The sequence below is a fragment of the Hibiscus syriacus genome, unplaced genomic scaffold, assembly GCF_006381635.1.
Source record: "Hibiscus syriacus cultivar Baekdansim isolate YM2019G1 unplaced genomic scaffold, ASM638163v2 tig00003041_pilon, whole genome shotgun sequence".
In the NCBI taxonomy this organism is placed as follows: Eukaryota; Viridiplantae; Streptophyta; class Magnoliopsida; order Malvales; family Malvaceae; genus Hibiscus; species Hibiscus syriacus.
The window spans coordinates 10,391,320-10,408,040 of record NW_024061960.1 but is presented as its reverse complement, the minus strand read 5'-3'; the positions used below and the strand labels follow the sequence as shown (position 1 = coordinate 10,408,040).

Genomic DNA, 16,721 nt, shown 5'->3' with positions numbered 1-16,721 from the left:
ACGTAGGTGAGGGCAGAGAGACTGTAACACCGGGAGGATGCAGGATTAGGGAGGAATAGTTTTTTTTAAATGGTATTTTTTTAAAAACAATATTTTAATATATATATATATATAAAAGCATAATACATATCCCTTAACATAATTTTTTTAACAATAATCACGATGTAAAACACCTAAAAATATAACGATGAAAACGTTAGATAACTATTTATAACGAAAAATCCTTTACGCATTTAAAACTAATTTAATGTATAATTTAGACACATATTTTTACATAAAACCTAAAGCTATTATATTGTGATTTGATTTGAGGAAAATTCAAATTAAGAGAATTATAAAAATAAATTAATAAAATAATAGTTTTTTAAATTACATCAAACCTGGGAGAAAAAAGGAAAGTGAACTCCTCACCGATAAACCTGAGGCAATGGTCGTGTGACGTAGGATCAATTTGAAAAAAAGATAGAGCCACGAAGCAATGTTGACTGCCAGTGCCAACGCAAACCAAAGTGCGGGAATTAATATCGAAAAAAATGGGTTTCCCTCCCGCGGTTTTAACCCACGTGAAAACCGCGGAACAGGAAGCATCCTGGACTCCCGGCCCCGCCGGGACGGCGCAACTGCTCCATGAAAACACGTGCTTAAAAGACTTCAATGGCAAGCCAAGTCAAAAATCATTGGTGAACGAAAAAGGAAAAACGCTTTTGACCAACAAACTTCTTGCCGGTTCTCTATTTCCTCCCTTGTTCCTTTCTTCCACGTTTGATCCACTCCCCACTTTCTCAAAAAAATATATATATAATTTTTAAATAAGCATGTTTCAAAGTACGTACTCTTCCAACTTCCAAGTCACAGGTTGGCCGTATTATTTCTTAAAACCAGGAATTTCATTATAATATTGTGTTATTAACGGTTACTTTCGCAAAACATCCCTAAACTATTGTCTATATTATAAATTAGCCTTTAAAACTTTGAAACATTATAATTGAGCCCTTAGAGCGACAATATTGTATATGCCAAAGCCCTTTCGTTAGTTTAGCCCTCAATTGAGATGTTAAATGACAATTTAAGTACGAATAATTTGGATCTAACGTGTTGAAAATAAAGTCGCTAAAATTTAGAACTATTATTTTCAACACATTATATCCAATGACAGAACTATCAATGAAGTATGAGAGGCATTGATCCATCCACACTTTTTTTTGTTTAATGATAGTTTTTTTCTTTGTTAGTTTGTATATTATCAAAATAAGTTTTGTTCCTCTAAAGTTTAAGATTAAATACTTATTAGGTCCTTAATAACTTTGAAGTTAGAAAACTTAGCCGTTTTACTATCCAATTATGATTACATCCATTATTATATCTAAACTATCTATGTAGTAACTAAATACAGGTTTATGATTCGATCCACATCAAATTTGAGCTGACACTTTTAATGTCCAGACTAACGTCTAGGCTGAAAAAAATTACTTAATTGATACACTATTGATACTTAAAGACTCAATTAGAACATTTCAAAGTTTGAGAGACTAATTTATAATTTAAACGATGTTGATTACGTCTACTGCAATTAATCCTATTATTATTAACTAAAAATGATATAAAATATTTGAAATGTAATATATTAAAATACATATAATTGAATCAAAATCAATTGTTAGGGTTCATGAGGAGCAGACTTTGAAATCCCATCACTGAGTTGTACTTCTCGTACGGCCCCGTTTATCCAACTATTCTGCATAAATCCAACGTTTAAAACTTTTTTTCATATTAAACGGGCAAAATAGTATTTAATCCCTAAACTTGAAACTTTTTTCAATTGTCTCTAAATCTTTTTTTTCAATATTAGTCCTTGAAGTTAAACAATTTATATTTTAATCAATTTGATAATGCGATACTGTGAGATGATAAAAATTTCGATTTTACTCATTAAACTAAATAAAAAAATGAATTAAATTAAACAATGTTGTAAATTTAGAGATTATATGTTGTTCATCCCTATATTAAGTTATAATATATTTGAGTTTAAATATACTCTCGAATCTGCTATGGATAATACCGAGTGAAGAAATAAAATCCCAAAATAAAAATACGTAAATACTCGCAAATAAAAAATTTTAAATAAAAAATCACAAATAAATGAGAGAAATATCTCTAGTCAACACGATAGATATAAGAGAATTTCATAATGATATATCAAATCCTACGATCCTAGTTATATCTATAATAATACATCGTTTCCAAATGTCTCCTCATCCATTATAAATCTTTATTTTTTTATTTAATTTTTCATTAAACAGATTACATATATTTTTAAAAAATTAAATTATAACAAAACTAAAATTATAAAATAATTCATAACCTTAAAATTGTTATAATAATAAAAATATTAATCAAATAAAAAATATATTTATATCCGAGCGAAATTATAGACGATATATCTACTTTATTGTGGTCCCCCTTGGCCCCTGCCGTGCCTTATAAGGTTCTACAAATAAAAGGAAAAATTAAAAAGGACTTGGGACTTGTATAATGTTTTGCCTACCTTTATTTTTCTAACGAAAACCTAATTGAGTATTTTATTTTTATTTTAAAAACGGTGAACAACCCGACTCATATCCATCCATACACATAATATATTTATTACCTAATTATTGATTCGTTGGATCTAAGTCGGTCAACAACCCGACTCATATTCATCCATACACTTAATTCTTTGAGTAAGTTTGATCAAACCATCTCAATTGTAATAAAATATTATTTTTTTTATTATATATTTTTTAAAAAATCGAGAATAAATCTTATAAAAAATTGCTTTTTATAAAAATCTAAGAGAATGTTTAGCAATGTCTCGATTCATAAAATGAAGGTCGATGTCAAAAATGATATGAAGTAGAATTGAAGTATGAGTTAAATTTGTATGAATTAATGACGAAAACATTTACAAACCATACACTTGCTCCTTGTTCGCAAAATTGCAAAATGTTACCAACTTAGAATCGTACATCTTTAAATGTCGTGTCTCCAACATTAATTCTTTTGCTTTTTAAATCAAAACAAAATAAAAATAAAAGAGCACTAGTTTTGTAGTATACGAAAAGAACACGTGATCCCCACTCAACTTTGTTTTGCCTTTTCTACGATACCTCAAACCTTCAATAATAAAGTTATTTACCTTTTCTTAGTCCTTAGAATTTGTTTCATAATAATATTTTATTTTTTAAAGAATTTTGTAATTTTATTATTTTTCATTATTTTATGAATTTTAAGATTTCCCCAAAATTATAAAAAAAATTAATATTTTTTTTGGAATATAAGATTTGTTGGTTTAAAGATGCAAGGGTTCTATTATTGTATATTATTACCTATAAATTTGATTGGTAAAATTTTAAGATCTAATAACCTTAATAGTAAAAGAGAATATTGCTTTATTCAGGAGATTTAAGTTTGAGCAGATATATTTACATAGTGTATGTTGTTAATAGACTAAAAAATTATGAACATATATTATCTTATAATTACCTCAAAGTATTCAATATAAATTACAATGATTATATTATTCTTTGTTTTGTTGAGTGAGACTTAGTTTTATTTTAAAGTCAAATATATTTAAGAATATGGGTTTAAATGTGTTTACATATATATTATCATCCCCTTATGATTGCTTTAGATATTGTATAAAAAATAATTTATAAAGATCAATTTGATTATTTTCAAAATTAATAGGTATCCAAGTAGTATTTATACCCATTATTATCATTAATGAAAAACTGTTTGTACTTTCAACATTTGGACTAATTATTTTTGGCCCCCCAAAAGTGATGAAATTAAGGGACGGCGGAGCATCATAATCAAGGGCAAACAATTTTACCCGAAAGCAGCCGCGTGGTTATGTGACGCGTAAAATTATTTAGTTCTTTTCACCCCTTCTGTGATATGCTGACATGGCGGTCACCTTAACCCCACATGGCTGCCTCATTTGATGCCATGTCTACGTGTTGTGGCCCCACCTTGTCCCCTTCCCAGTCGACAAAGAAATTAAATCTCCTTTAAACTTTTTTTTTGAGTTTTTATTCATTTTTTTCTAAATATAAAAATAAATAATTATTTATTTATTCAAAACAAGTCGTTAAGCCTCCTTCCAAGCGAGTCCCTGTCTTATGCCGACGTGGCACTCCCACTTCCCCTATTTAAGCCCCACTAATCTTCGTCCTCATCACACAGTTCACAGTTCTCTCGTATCAAAAAGCTTTCCTTTTCTCCATTTCCTCTAGAACAAAAATTTAACAAAATTCAAAGCTCTTTTTCTGTTATAAATGGCAGTCGGTTCTGCAATCTCATCGCCACTCGGTCCACCGGCATGCGAGAAAGACGCAAAGGCTTTGCGGCTCATCGAGGAAATGACCCGAAACGCCGATGCCGTTCAAGAACGAGTTTTAACCGATATCTTAGCCCAAAACGCTCGAACCGAATACCTTAGCCGGTTCAAACTCAACGGCGCTATCGACCGTGAGTCGTTCAAGTCCAAACTTCCCGTTATTACTTACGAAGACCTCCAGCCTGAAATCCAGCGTATCGCCAATGGCGACCGCACCGCTATTTTATCGGCACACCCCATCTCGGAATTCCTCACCAGGTTCGTATATAAATGATAGTATTTCGAGGAATAATATATAATTATATACATAATAAAATTTTGAATATTTATATATATTCTGGAAATTTGTGCAGCTCCGGGACTTCAGCTGGTGAGAGGAAACTGATGCCAACGATTAAAGAAGAGCTAGATCGCCGTCAGTTGCTCTACAGTTTGCTGATGCCAGTAATGAATCTGTAAGTAAATATTTTAAAATTGTTTGCATTGTTTATTTTGTTTAATTTATTTGGTTTAATTAATGGAAAGCGGTTTCTATGTAAACAGTTACGTGCCGGGTTTGGACAAAGGCAAGGGATTATACTTCTTGTTCGTTAAATCAGAAACAAGGACACCGGGTGGTCTCTTGGCTCGCCCGGTTCTAACCAGTTACTACAAGAGCGAGCATTTCAAGACCCGACCGTACGATCCTTACAACGTTTATACCAGCCCCAACGAGGCCATCTTGTGTCCCGACTCATTTCAGAGCATGTACACTCAGATGCTTTGCGGTCTCCAGGACCGACACCAAGTTCTTCGTGTTGGCGCGGTGTTTGCCTCGGGTTTACTTCGTGCGATCAGATTCCTCCAGCTTAACTGGGAACAACTCTCCGTGGATATCGAAACCGGTGACTTGAATCGGAAAATTACCGACCCTTCGTTGAGGGAATGCATGGCTAAGATATTGAAACCGAACCCCGAGCTTGCTCGGTTCGTCCAACAGGAATGTTCCAAGGAAAGCTGGGAGGGGATCATTACAAGAATTTGGCCCAACACGAAATACCTCGACGTTATCGTAACCGGAGCAATGACACAGTATATTCCTACCCTGGATTATTACAGCGGTGGGTTACCTAAAGCCTGCACGATGTACGCTTCGTCCGAATGTTATTTCGGGTTGAACCTTAACCCCATGTGCAAACCTTCCGAAGTTTCGTATACCATCATGCCGAACATGGCGTACTTCGAGTTCTTGCCCCACGAGCCTAATTCATCCGGATTCACCCGCGATTCGCCCCAGAAACTCGTCGACCTCGTCGACGTGGAAGTGGGGAAAGAATACGAGCTGGTGATCACAACCTACGCGGGACTATGCAGGTACCGAGTCGGCGACATTCTCCGAGTCACGGGGTTCCACAACTCTGCCCCGCAATTCCATTTCGTGAGGAGAAAGAACGTGCTGCTCAGCATCGACTCGGACAAGACCGACGAGGCCGAGTTACAGAAGGCGGTCGAGAACGCTTCTCAACTCCTGCGCGAATTCAACACCAGCGTCGTCGAATACACGAGTTACGCCGACACCAAGACCATCCCCGGTCACTACGTGATATACTGGGAGTTGTTAGTCAAAGACCCGACAAACTCCCCTACAGACGAAGTCCTGAAACAGTGCTGTTTAGCCATGGAGGAGTATCTCAACTCGGTGTACCGACAAGGCCGAGTGGCGGATAACTCAATCGGACCGCTAGAAATCCGCGTGGTGAAGAACGGAACGTTCGAAGAGCTGATGGATTACGCCATATCGAGAGGGGCATCCATCAATCAGTACAAGGTCCCGAGGTGTGTTAACTTCACACCGATCGTGGAATTACTGGATTCTCGGTTGGTATCGGCACATTTCAGCCCCGGTCTGCCACAATGGAACCCTGAAAGGAGGAGATGATTTCATTTCAGCGGTTTGTTTCGGCATAGCACCGACCAGATTAAATGACTTGGTAATTGTAGATTCTCTTTGTTTCAGGATTAAACTAGTGTACAAGTTGATTAGGATGTTTCAGGGTCAGGTTTTGTAATTTTGGATTCATAGGATTTCTGAGCTCAACCTGATGTTTGTCCTATGAATTGTTTCTTTCATGTAATGGAAAGTAGATAAGGTTTCTGATAAGAAACTTCATTGTTGGGATTTATTTTTTAAAATAATTCATTTCTTTATCTTATTCATTTATATTACAATATTTAATTAGTTTAAATATTTCTGTCTCTTTATAGGACAATTCTAAATCTTGATATCGAAGATTAAGAATCCTATACATATTTTTCTCAAGCAATATTCAAATATGACAAAATAACATGTTAGTAATTATTTAGAAGTTGATATTTTAGGAAGTGATAAAAATTTCTTAATCTTTTTTAATAAAATCTTAGATTATTTTCATTTGGTAATCAGATAATTCAATTTCTCATATGATATTATTTTTGTCACGACCATCACTTACCATAAACACCACCATAAAAAAAATTATAAGTCCTTAGTCGGATGTCAAAAATAAAATTTAGTGATTACAAATTTAGAATCATACACTATGAACAGTGAAAGTCTAACAAATTTAGATGTTGAAACTTCTGATAAAAATATATGAGAATTGTCAGAGAAATTCAGTAAAAATTCATTTGAGAGCATCAACAAATGGTCAAGTGATGAAGATTCTACTTCACACAGTAAAAACGAAAAATAATATGGAAGAAATTACAAGATTGTGATACGTGTTACTTTCATATGAAGGTGGAGTTTTCGAGATGGAAAGATAATGATCCAAGTCATTTAAAAAAACCCTAAAAATAATCTGAAGTGAAAATAACTTCAGTTTAACTATATGCAGATGTTATTTAGTGGTATGATTGGTTTGATCATGTCATGAAATTCCTACACAAGAGTAATTTAAAAGGGATATTCTTGCTCGTTTTGGGATGGAAAACTTGCTAAAATGTATTCAGATCTCAAGGGTATTTTGAGTAACAAAATCTATTCGAAAGATTATCAAATCGAGTTAAGGATCGATACGAGAGACATGTGGTAGGAACAGTCATTGAAGGACTTAATCCTTACATTCAGTGTGAAGTTAAATGTCGCCAACTTCATACTATGATGGCTACAATTTCTTTTTCACAATTACCCGAAGAGAAGATCCATGCAGGAAAGCGTCAAGTTAATAGGAATATTAGTAAGCAAACCGTGAGCAAGTCAATTACTATTGCTATTTCTAATCACAACTATAATACCATAAAGCTGACTCAAGAAGAGCGTAAAGAACGCCCTGCAAAAGACTTATATTGGAATATAATATATCAATTACTCATGTTTCACCACAACTCCATGAGAATCAGACGGCATTTTAGAAGTCAAAGGTGAAATAAAGTTGGATATAATAGTTTTGTTTAGGAATGAAGGTAAGTAAATTAGGCAGTTTCCGGCCGACATGAACACTTTCTCGACAGTTCACTTTGTTTGGCTTTTCCCAGTGAATTATCAAAGATTGTCTCCAACCAACACTATTTCGGCATGATTGTCGATATGTAAATTCACTGAATCAGAAAAAGGCAAGTCAGGAATTCCCAGCACTGTCATTATACAAAGGAGAAAGAGATCAGTTACTTTCAGCAACTTTCCTTCAATCCAACCAAATAATGCAGAAAAAAGAAAGTAAATAATTAGTCTCCAACTGATCAGTCCATTTACAAGGATTGGTCCCCCACCATTAATTATGTTTTACGTATACAATGAATTTAAATGTTACATATCGACATAAACAATTTAGAATATGAACTATATTTTGAAGATGTTTAATGTAATTAACCCAAAATTTAATTAAGTAATGGACTTTGGATTGATTTTATCTGTACCTGCCCCGGCAACAAATTTTCAGTTGTTTCAACAAGCGGTGGGTGAGCCATTTAGAGGATATGATTGTATGATAATGCAATCATATTTGGTATGTATACATATATAATATAAAAGTATATGATATCTGTTGTGATGATTGATATGCATATAAAATTAAAATTATATTGATTTTTATTAATTTAACTATATAAATATAATTAATTAATTTTTATGTTTATATGTTACATGTATATATTATATAATATATATAATAATTTGTAGTTTATTATTTTATAATCTAGTCCCTTGAACTTGATTAAAAAACAATTTAATCTCTCTACCATATTATCATTCAACATGAACTGCCACTTCAATATTTATAAATTGTGACATTAGTATCATAACAGTCAATAATCAGTTCCGTTGGTCAAAGGGCCAACTTATATTTTTTTCCCCATTTAGATTAAGGACCATATTAAGTTAAAAAAATATTTCAGGAGTCAAACTAGTATTTTCAGGAAAGTTGAAGTACCTCATGTACTATTAATCCAAAAAAAATATAAAACGCCAACGAAACTGCGTCGAACGGTGACTATTTGACCGGTTGATGGAGTTAACGTTGACAGTAACGTTTTCCGATTCCCTTCTGCTAAAACAATTGTAGTTGCCGTTACTGCTCTCGAGGGAAAGGAAAGTGAAAGAAAAGAACTTGTTTGGCGCGAGAGAAAGCGAGAGAGAAAGAGGAAGTAGTGGCGGTGGCAAAATAATTCAAGCAGTTATGGCCACTTCTCTTTCCTCTCATTTCTCTCATCTTCCTCCCTCTTCTTTCTCTCCCCAAACACCTTTTTCCTTTCCTTCCTCTCTTCGTTCTCCCAACCTTGGAAAATTCCCGAATACCCCTCTAGTCGCTTCATCTTCCAATAATTTCAATGCCTCCAGCTCTAATCCTACTCCCTCTAAGGTCAGCTTTTCCATATCGGATTCATTTTTTTAATGGATTTGAAGTGGTGAGAATTCGGCTAATTCGTCGATTTTGATCCGTTTTTCTGATTTTAGTTTAACAACTTCTGCTTTGCTCAGATGATAATGCAACGCTGACGGAATTGCTTCAGAAATATTTTAGATTTGCCTTTTTTTTTAAAAAAAATGTGGCTAGATGTGCTTATTGGGACGAGGAAAATGGTGAAGCCTAGAGAACTGAAACTTATGTGATATTACATTTTAGTGTTGTCTTTAACTTCCAAGAGATTAAGTTCTTCGGTTCTGCCATATAGATTACTCTTTAAATTGGATGCTCATGTTATGTTTATAGATATAGGCATATAGCTGATGTGAATTATGTTTCGCTAATTAGATAAGCAACCTTTCTAGTTACATACTTCTTAATTCTCTCTTGAAAATGTGGTACTGAAAAGAATTGGAACCTCTTCATGAACTGTTGTTGGGAGGCAATTTCTGTCCTGTAGTCTACAAGCATTTTCATGTGGACGTTCTTTTGAAGTTTGCTTCAGTTTTTGTACAGAACATATTCTTATTGAGATCATTGAACCTGTCGAATGAATACTTTGGTGGATATGCATATACCTTAACTGTAATATTTCCACTTAAAAATTAAAACCATTGCCAACTTGAAGTGGTGGGTTATTTATGAATGAACCGCATTTTGTGAAAGGACGAGCTTAAAATTCCAATGACAGTTTGGATGGTAAGCTGGGATGCTGACTCTCTTGTTTTCCTTTCACACGAGAATGCTCCCGTTTATTTGCCATCACCATGTTTTTCAGGCTATTCTGAATAATTTGACCAACATATTTGAGCTGTTGTTCACTTGCTGTGAATCCTTGTATTGACCAGATTTAACAAAGATAGGAAGTGGTTATACGTTTCAAATTAATGGATACGTGCGTTATATTCAGAAGTGCTTTTCTGATAACAATTTAGAATTTGACTTTTAGCATCTTTCAGAAGTCGGTCCTCACTGTTCTGATACAAGATATAGAACCATTGGATATTAGCCTTATCCATAAAGATGTCCCCCCCACAACTGTGGATGCCATGAAAAGGACTGTTTCAAGCATGTTGGGTTTACTTCCATCTGATAGGTTTCAAGCCTGTATCGAGGCACTGTGGGGACCTCTGTCAAAGTTGTTGGTTTCTTCTATGATGACTGGGTATGTTCATATTCTACATGATATGTACCATTGTAGTAAATGCTTTTATACTGGTTCATCTCCAAGAGGGGAAATCCTTTTCCAAGGGCTTCAAATCTCTCTGCTTGTCTCTATACGTGCATGTTGACTGGCACTTGAACTTGAAAGTCTAAGTCACTGGGTTTATAGCTTTCGTGTTTATATTTCACATTTACATCCCATTTTTTTCTTAATGGGGAAAAATCAATTTCACATGTGAATGAAGAATGTGTTTAATTTTGATAATCTGATGCTAAGATCACAAGTTTAAAAGTTTGATGTACCAAAAGACATGCAGAGTAGCATTTCCCTTCAAATAGATGCTTGTCATCATATTGGGAGTATCATGAAAAATGATTCTTCTTTAATTGCAGTTATACACTGAGGAATGCTGAATATAGATTTTGCCTTGAACGAAACTATTGGATTATGCAAGACTTGAATATTGAGATATTATTGATTTGCTATCACATATGTACAGCATACTTATATACAGCAGGAGAATTCAAGAAGCATGGTATCAATCGCCGATGGTCCTGGTTCTCTTTGCCTAGCTTCTGCTCTGTAACGATTGCAACAATGGAGTTTCCTGGCCAAAACTCGAAGACCTTCTCCCATAAGAAGGTCAACGTTATGCTCGATGAAATGAACTTCCTTCTTTGGAAGCAACAAGTTCTACTGACTGTTCGCAGCCATAGGCTGGAACGACTGCTCACTGGTGCAGTTTCCACACCACCAGAAACAATTGTTGATGATAACGGTGTTGCTCAGATCAATGAAGAATATGAAGAATTTGTTGCACAAGACAGTGCCCTCGCCTCATGGCTTCTTTCCACCATTAGTGCCCCTCTTCTTCCTCAATTTGTTGGTGCCGAATCTGCCTCAGCTGTTTGGAACACTGTGTTGCAATTCTTTTCTGCACGATCAACCACTGCGGTCATGAGCCTTCATTATAAGTTGCAGTCCTTGAAGAAAGGTGGTGATACTATGAGAGTCTATCTCACACGAGTTAAAGAAGTCTGCGATGCCTTGGAGTCGTGTGGCAGCCCGGTTCCTCCTGTTGAACGCATTGCCAGTATACTAAAAGGGCTCCCACGCGAGTATCAGTCCTTTGTAGCTGTTATTACTACCATGAAAGATACTTTCAATATTGATAGCGTTTATACCATGCTTCTTGATGCTGAAATACAGCTAGCTGGGTTTGATGAGCAAATCGAAGTCATACCAATGTGCGCGCATATTGCTCAGGGTGAAGAGCGTGGTGCTTCCTTCCCTAATAATCGTGCGGATTCGCGATCCAGTTATTCCACAAACTCTCGCGGTGCTGGTAGAGGTCGTGGCAAATCACGTTTTCAATGTCAATTGTGTGGCAAGGTCGGCCATCTTGTAGATCGATGCTGGCACAGATTCGACAAGGAATTTTCTTGTGTTACATCTGAGAATCGGATGGTTTACAGTGGTGATACATCTTCATCGTCTGCCAACATGTGTAATTGCTGTGGCAAAGGACGTCCTAATTCCTCTGGGGTGGCTCAAGCTAACGTGATTAATTCTGCTCATGGCTCGGATAGGTGGGTGGTCGATTCTGGGGCAACACATCATGTTACCACAGAAGCTTCAAATATCCTGGAACCTTCTGAATTTAGTGGTCCAGGTAAATTAATTGTTGGCAATGGTATGCCTCTTAATGTTAATCTGGTTGGTAGATCTTCAGTTTCTTCAGCATCTAGAGTCCTTTTGCTTAATGATTTATTGCATGTACCTCAAATCACTAAGAACCTTCTTTCGGTCTCGAAGCTTGCTAAGGACAATGATGTTTACCTTGAATTTCATGCCAATCGGTGTTGTATCCGTGATGAGAAGACTGGTTGTTTGCTGCTTCAAGGTGAAGAGAGTGGTGGACTTTACTCGTTTGCGATTAATAATGATGCTCCTGCTGCTTGTATGGCTGAGGTGCATGCTACATATGTTAAAGATTCCGTCGATGAGTTGTGGCACAGGCGTCTTGGACATCCGGCAGCTCCTATATTAGCTAGTTTGTCTAATGACCTTGGTTTCAAATTAAAATTCGATGTAAACAAAGCATGTACTGCTTGCTATATGGGCAAGAGCCACAAGTTGCCGTTTAATGAATCAAATATTGTTTTTTCTACTCCATTTGAACTTGTATTCACAGATCTGTGGGGACCTCCACATATTGCATCTAATGGTTTTCGATACTATGTCTCGTTTGTTGATGCATTCACTAGACATACTTGGCTCTATCTCCTGAAAAGCAAAGATGAGGCTGTTGTAGCATTTAATTTGTTTCAAAAGCTTGTTGATAGGCAGTTTGGTTACTTGATCATGGCAGTTCAGAGTGATTGGGGGGGGGGGCGAGTTTCGCAGCTTGTCTCCTCTCTTGGCCAAGCAAGGCATTGTCCATCGGTTGAGTTGTCCACACACCTCCGAGCAAAATGGTGTAGTCGAACGAAAGCACCGTCACATTGTGGAGCTTGCACTCGTTTTACTTGCTCAATCTGCCATGCCAATCAAGTATTGGTCTTATGCAGTTGTATCTGCAGTTCATTTGATTAACAGGTTACGTAGTAAGGTTCTTCAAGGGATGCCACCTTTTGAAAAGCTCATGCATAAAAAACCTGACTATAGGATGATGAGAGTATTTGGCTGTCAATGTTTCCCTAACTTGAGACCATTTCTGAATCACAAACTTGCTTTTCGGTCAAGAGCGTGTGTGTATCTTGGTGTAAGCCCACAACATAAAGGCTATCTATGCCTGGCCCCAGATGGTCGAGTGTACACTTCTCGTCATGTAGTTTTTAACGAATTTGTGTTTCCTTTTTCAGGTGCTGATACTAATACTGATGCACATATCTTGAATGCACCTTCCACGTTGTCACCATCGCTAAGTATAGTGGCAGATTCCAGACAGCCTTTGTTCCAGGCCACGCATCATCAAGTCTCCCAATCAATATCAAATGATGCAAGGAATGATGTTGAAATTTCTAATAATGCAGTCAATGGTAATGAAGTTTCGATGCCCTTGGAGTCTTCGCCCTTGGAGCCTTCGCCCTTGGAGTCCTCTAGCAGTGCAGGTTCTCCTGCCGTGCATTAACATGAGAATTCTTTCTCTACTCAGCCTACTAATGATGATTCTGATCCGCTCTCTAACCAGGACGATGTGATTAATGCTGAGCTAGACTTAGCACCTCAAGAAACTGCTCCTGCTTCTAATGATGAGCCATGTGCACCTCAACGAATTCACCACATGATGACTCGCAACCGATGTGGTGTGTTCAAACCAAAGGCATATGCTGCGACTTACGATGATTATGTCCCCAACTCAATACACGAGGCTTTTCAGATGGAACACTGGAAACAAGCAGCTTGTGATGAGTATGATGCTCTGTTAAGAAATAATACTTGGATTTTAACTACCTTGCCAGATGATCGAAGTGTTGTTGGGTGCAAATGGCTGTTCAAAGTAAAGCACAATCCAGATGGCTCGGTGCAGCGTTATAAGGCACGTTTAGTAGCCAAGGGATTCTCGCAAATACCTGGTTGTGATTTCAAAGAAACGTTCAGCCCTGTCATTCGGTTCTCGACCTTTAATGCAATCCTTGCAGTTGCAGTCAACAATGGCTGGACTCTAAGGCATGTAGACATTAATAATGCCTTTCTTAATGGGGATTTGCTCGAAGAAGTGTACATGCAGCAACCCCCCGGTTTCGAGAAAGTAAATGAACATGGTAAGCCGTTTGTTTACAAACTTCAAAAGGCATTATACGGGCTGCGACAGGCACCCAGGAATTGGCACGATAAATTAAAACAAAATCTGGTACAAATGGATTTTATGGTGTCTCGTGCTGACCCCTCTTTATTTCACAAACGTTCACCTCAAGGTTTCATATACGTACTCATATACGTCGATGACATTGTTATTACAGGAAGTTCGTTGACTGATGTGGAAGAAGTTGTGGCTATACTCAAGGACAGATTTTCACTGAAAGATCTAGGGGAGTTACGATACTTCTTGGGAATTGAAGTCAAACGATCTGGTCAGAATGTTGTCTTGAGTCAAGAAATTTGTTAAGGAGCTCTTAGAGAAAACTGGTATGGTAAATGCTGCTGGCTGCAGTACACCTATGGTTATTTCCTCCAAACTCTCACGTGATGAGGGGGTATTGATCACCAATGCAAGCTTAATATGCAGTATGCCTCTTCCTCTAATAGAAACCTTGCCTATGGTTAAGGTTTGGAACATCGAAGTTCAGAAAAGTCAAACTTTGATGTACAAGAGATGTTGTCCGACAGTACAAAAGTAAAAGAAATTCCGAGTTTGTCAACTGAATTTGAAAAAATCACTGAGAACCACTTCAAAGATTTTGAATTTGAAGGCCTGGGTCAAATGTCCCCTGAAACTCTCAAGTACATTCTCCACTTGCAATCTCGTCTAGCTTCAGTGAAAAAGGTATGTTATATAGTATATAGAGGAGCCTTCCTAATCCTTTTTTATTATTAAATGTCACAGTCTCTTCTATGATCAAAATTATTTCTGATTTTAAATGTCTTTCTCCCAACATCGCTCCATTAGTTGTATGTTTCGAGAGTTAACTACCATTGAAGAATTGCCATGGTACGGAAATGTCCGGCTTTTCAAAATTTACAGTCCAGAAATGTTCCATGTTTGATCAATGATTGAATTTTACAGATTGCATTATGCTATTTATACTCCACCAAAGAAATGAACCTTCTTTAAATTGGTGAATATCTCTCAGTTTCCTTTTCATTTAATATGAATTTATTATAAATTTCAATTTGGTCGATTCGATTCCTTATCATCAGTTTAGTGGGATGCATGCTCATATCTCCTTCTCTTTTTTTCCTCTATTAAAAAGGAACTGCATGAAGCAAAGAGGAACAGTGATGCTCTGCAAATGCAACAGTTTGTTGGGGAAGAAAGGAATGATTTACTTGACTACTTAAGATCACTTCAACCGGAAAAGGTTTCCCTCGATCTCTTCAACTTTTTAGAACAAATTAATTAACTAATATCCCATTAACGTGATGCCATGTTTGTAAAGTCTCTTTACAAATAATACCATTCAAGTTCTTTGCTTTTTCTCCGTTAATATGAAGGGAAATTTGGCATAAATAAAAAGCACTTCACAGTTTCATGGCTGAAGTTGTATAGGAATTGATATTTATGAACCAGTCTAGCTAATGCTTAGTCTGCCACTTGAATCTCCTTTAACGAACTTCTGTCGTAGCTTCAACCGTCATGGCTAATAAAATTGTAACATAATTTCAGGTAGCCGAACTTTCCGAACCAGCATACCCTGAATTGAAAGAAACTATCCACTCTGTAGTCCATGGTCTCCTTGCCACCCTTTCTCCAAGGATGCATTCCAAGGTCACTCCTATGTCAGAGAACTGCAAGTGGAACTGTAAATAAAGATTGTTCCGAAGTAGTTGAGGATACTTCGCTCCAGCCGTCAATTTCCTTAACTCGAGACCAGAGACGGACCCATGAGCCTTCGTAGCCCCAGGGGTGACACTTGTGGAGGGCTTACTTGGGATACCCCGGGCATCATGAAGGTCCACCCCTGGATGATAGGTTGCCGGGATACCCCGGGCTCCATGGAGGTCCGCCCCTGCTCGAGACTATCTTGCTCGTCTTCTCTTCTGGTCAGTTCTGCTCTTCATTTTTTACCCACTCCCTTATAATCCCAGTATTTTATGCACTTCCAAAATATACAAAATGAAATCTGGTTTATGGTGTCCAAAGAAATCGTTTCCGTTCCAATTTTTTTGCAGGTGCTCGTAATATTATTATCGATATTGTTTAAATTCCGAATGCAATATTGATTTGAAACGAAACCGATTACATGAGCATATGGAAAATTCCATGTGTAATGCGTTAGAATGGCATGAAATTATTTCCAGATACACAATATCTAAGCAAGTTCTGATACCCTAAATTCTTCCATGAAGGTGTTTGTTGCTGGGACACTACCTTATAGGACATGAGTACCAAATGGAGGTGATGGAACTTTTATCCTTACCGATGATAAACGGTTGTCGTGGTGAGCACAGAGCACGTTGGTTAGTGTTGTTATTATTATAATACTATTTATTATTATAATTTAATCAACAAAATGAATAATAGTTAAAGGTGTTATTATCTGTAAATCGTCATTTATTTATTTATGTCAAATTAATATTTATTTTTAATTAAATTTGTCTCTTCAAAAAAGAACTAAATCATGTTAAAAAGATGTTAAACAAACCCTAAGTA

General features: G+C 36.5%; 1 protein-coding gene and 1 pseudogene across 1 annotated transcript; both read left to right on the top strand.

Moving 5' to 3' along the window:
- Window positions 1-4,268: 4,268 nt before the first annotated feature.
- LOC120173307 (probable indole-3-acetic acid-amido synthetase GH3.1) lies at window positions 4,269-6,405 on the top strand. The gene is made up of 3 exons (XM_039180512.1): window positions 4,269-4,636; window positions 4,732-4,833; window positions 4,922-6,405. Exons 1-3 carry the CDS (start codon window positions 4,317-4,319, stop codon window positions 6,294-6,296), a joined length of 1,797 nt encoding a protein of 598 aa, XP_039036443.1. The 5' UTR covers window positions 4,269-4,316; the 3' UTR covers window positions 6,297-6,405.
- Window positions 6,406-14,709: 8,304 nt separating this feature from the next.
- LOC120173297 lies at window positions 14,710-16,518 on the top strand (annotated as a pseudogene).
- Window positions 16,519-16,721: the final 203 nt, after the last annotated feature.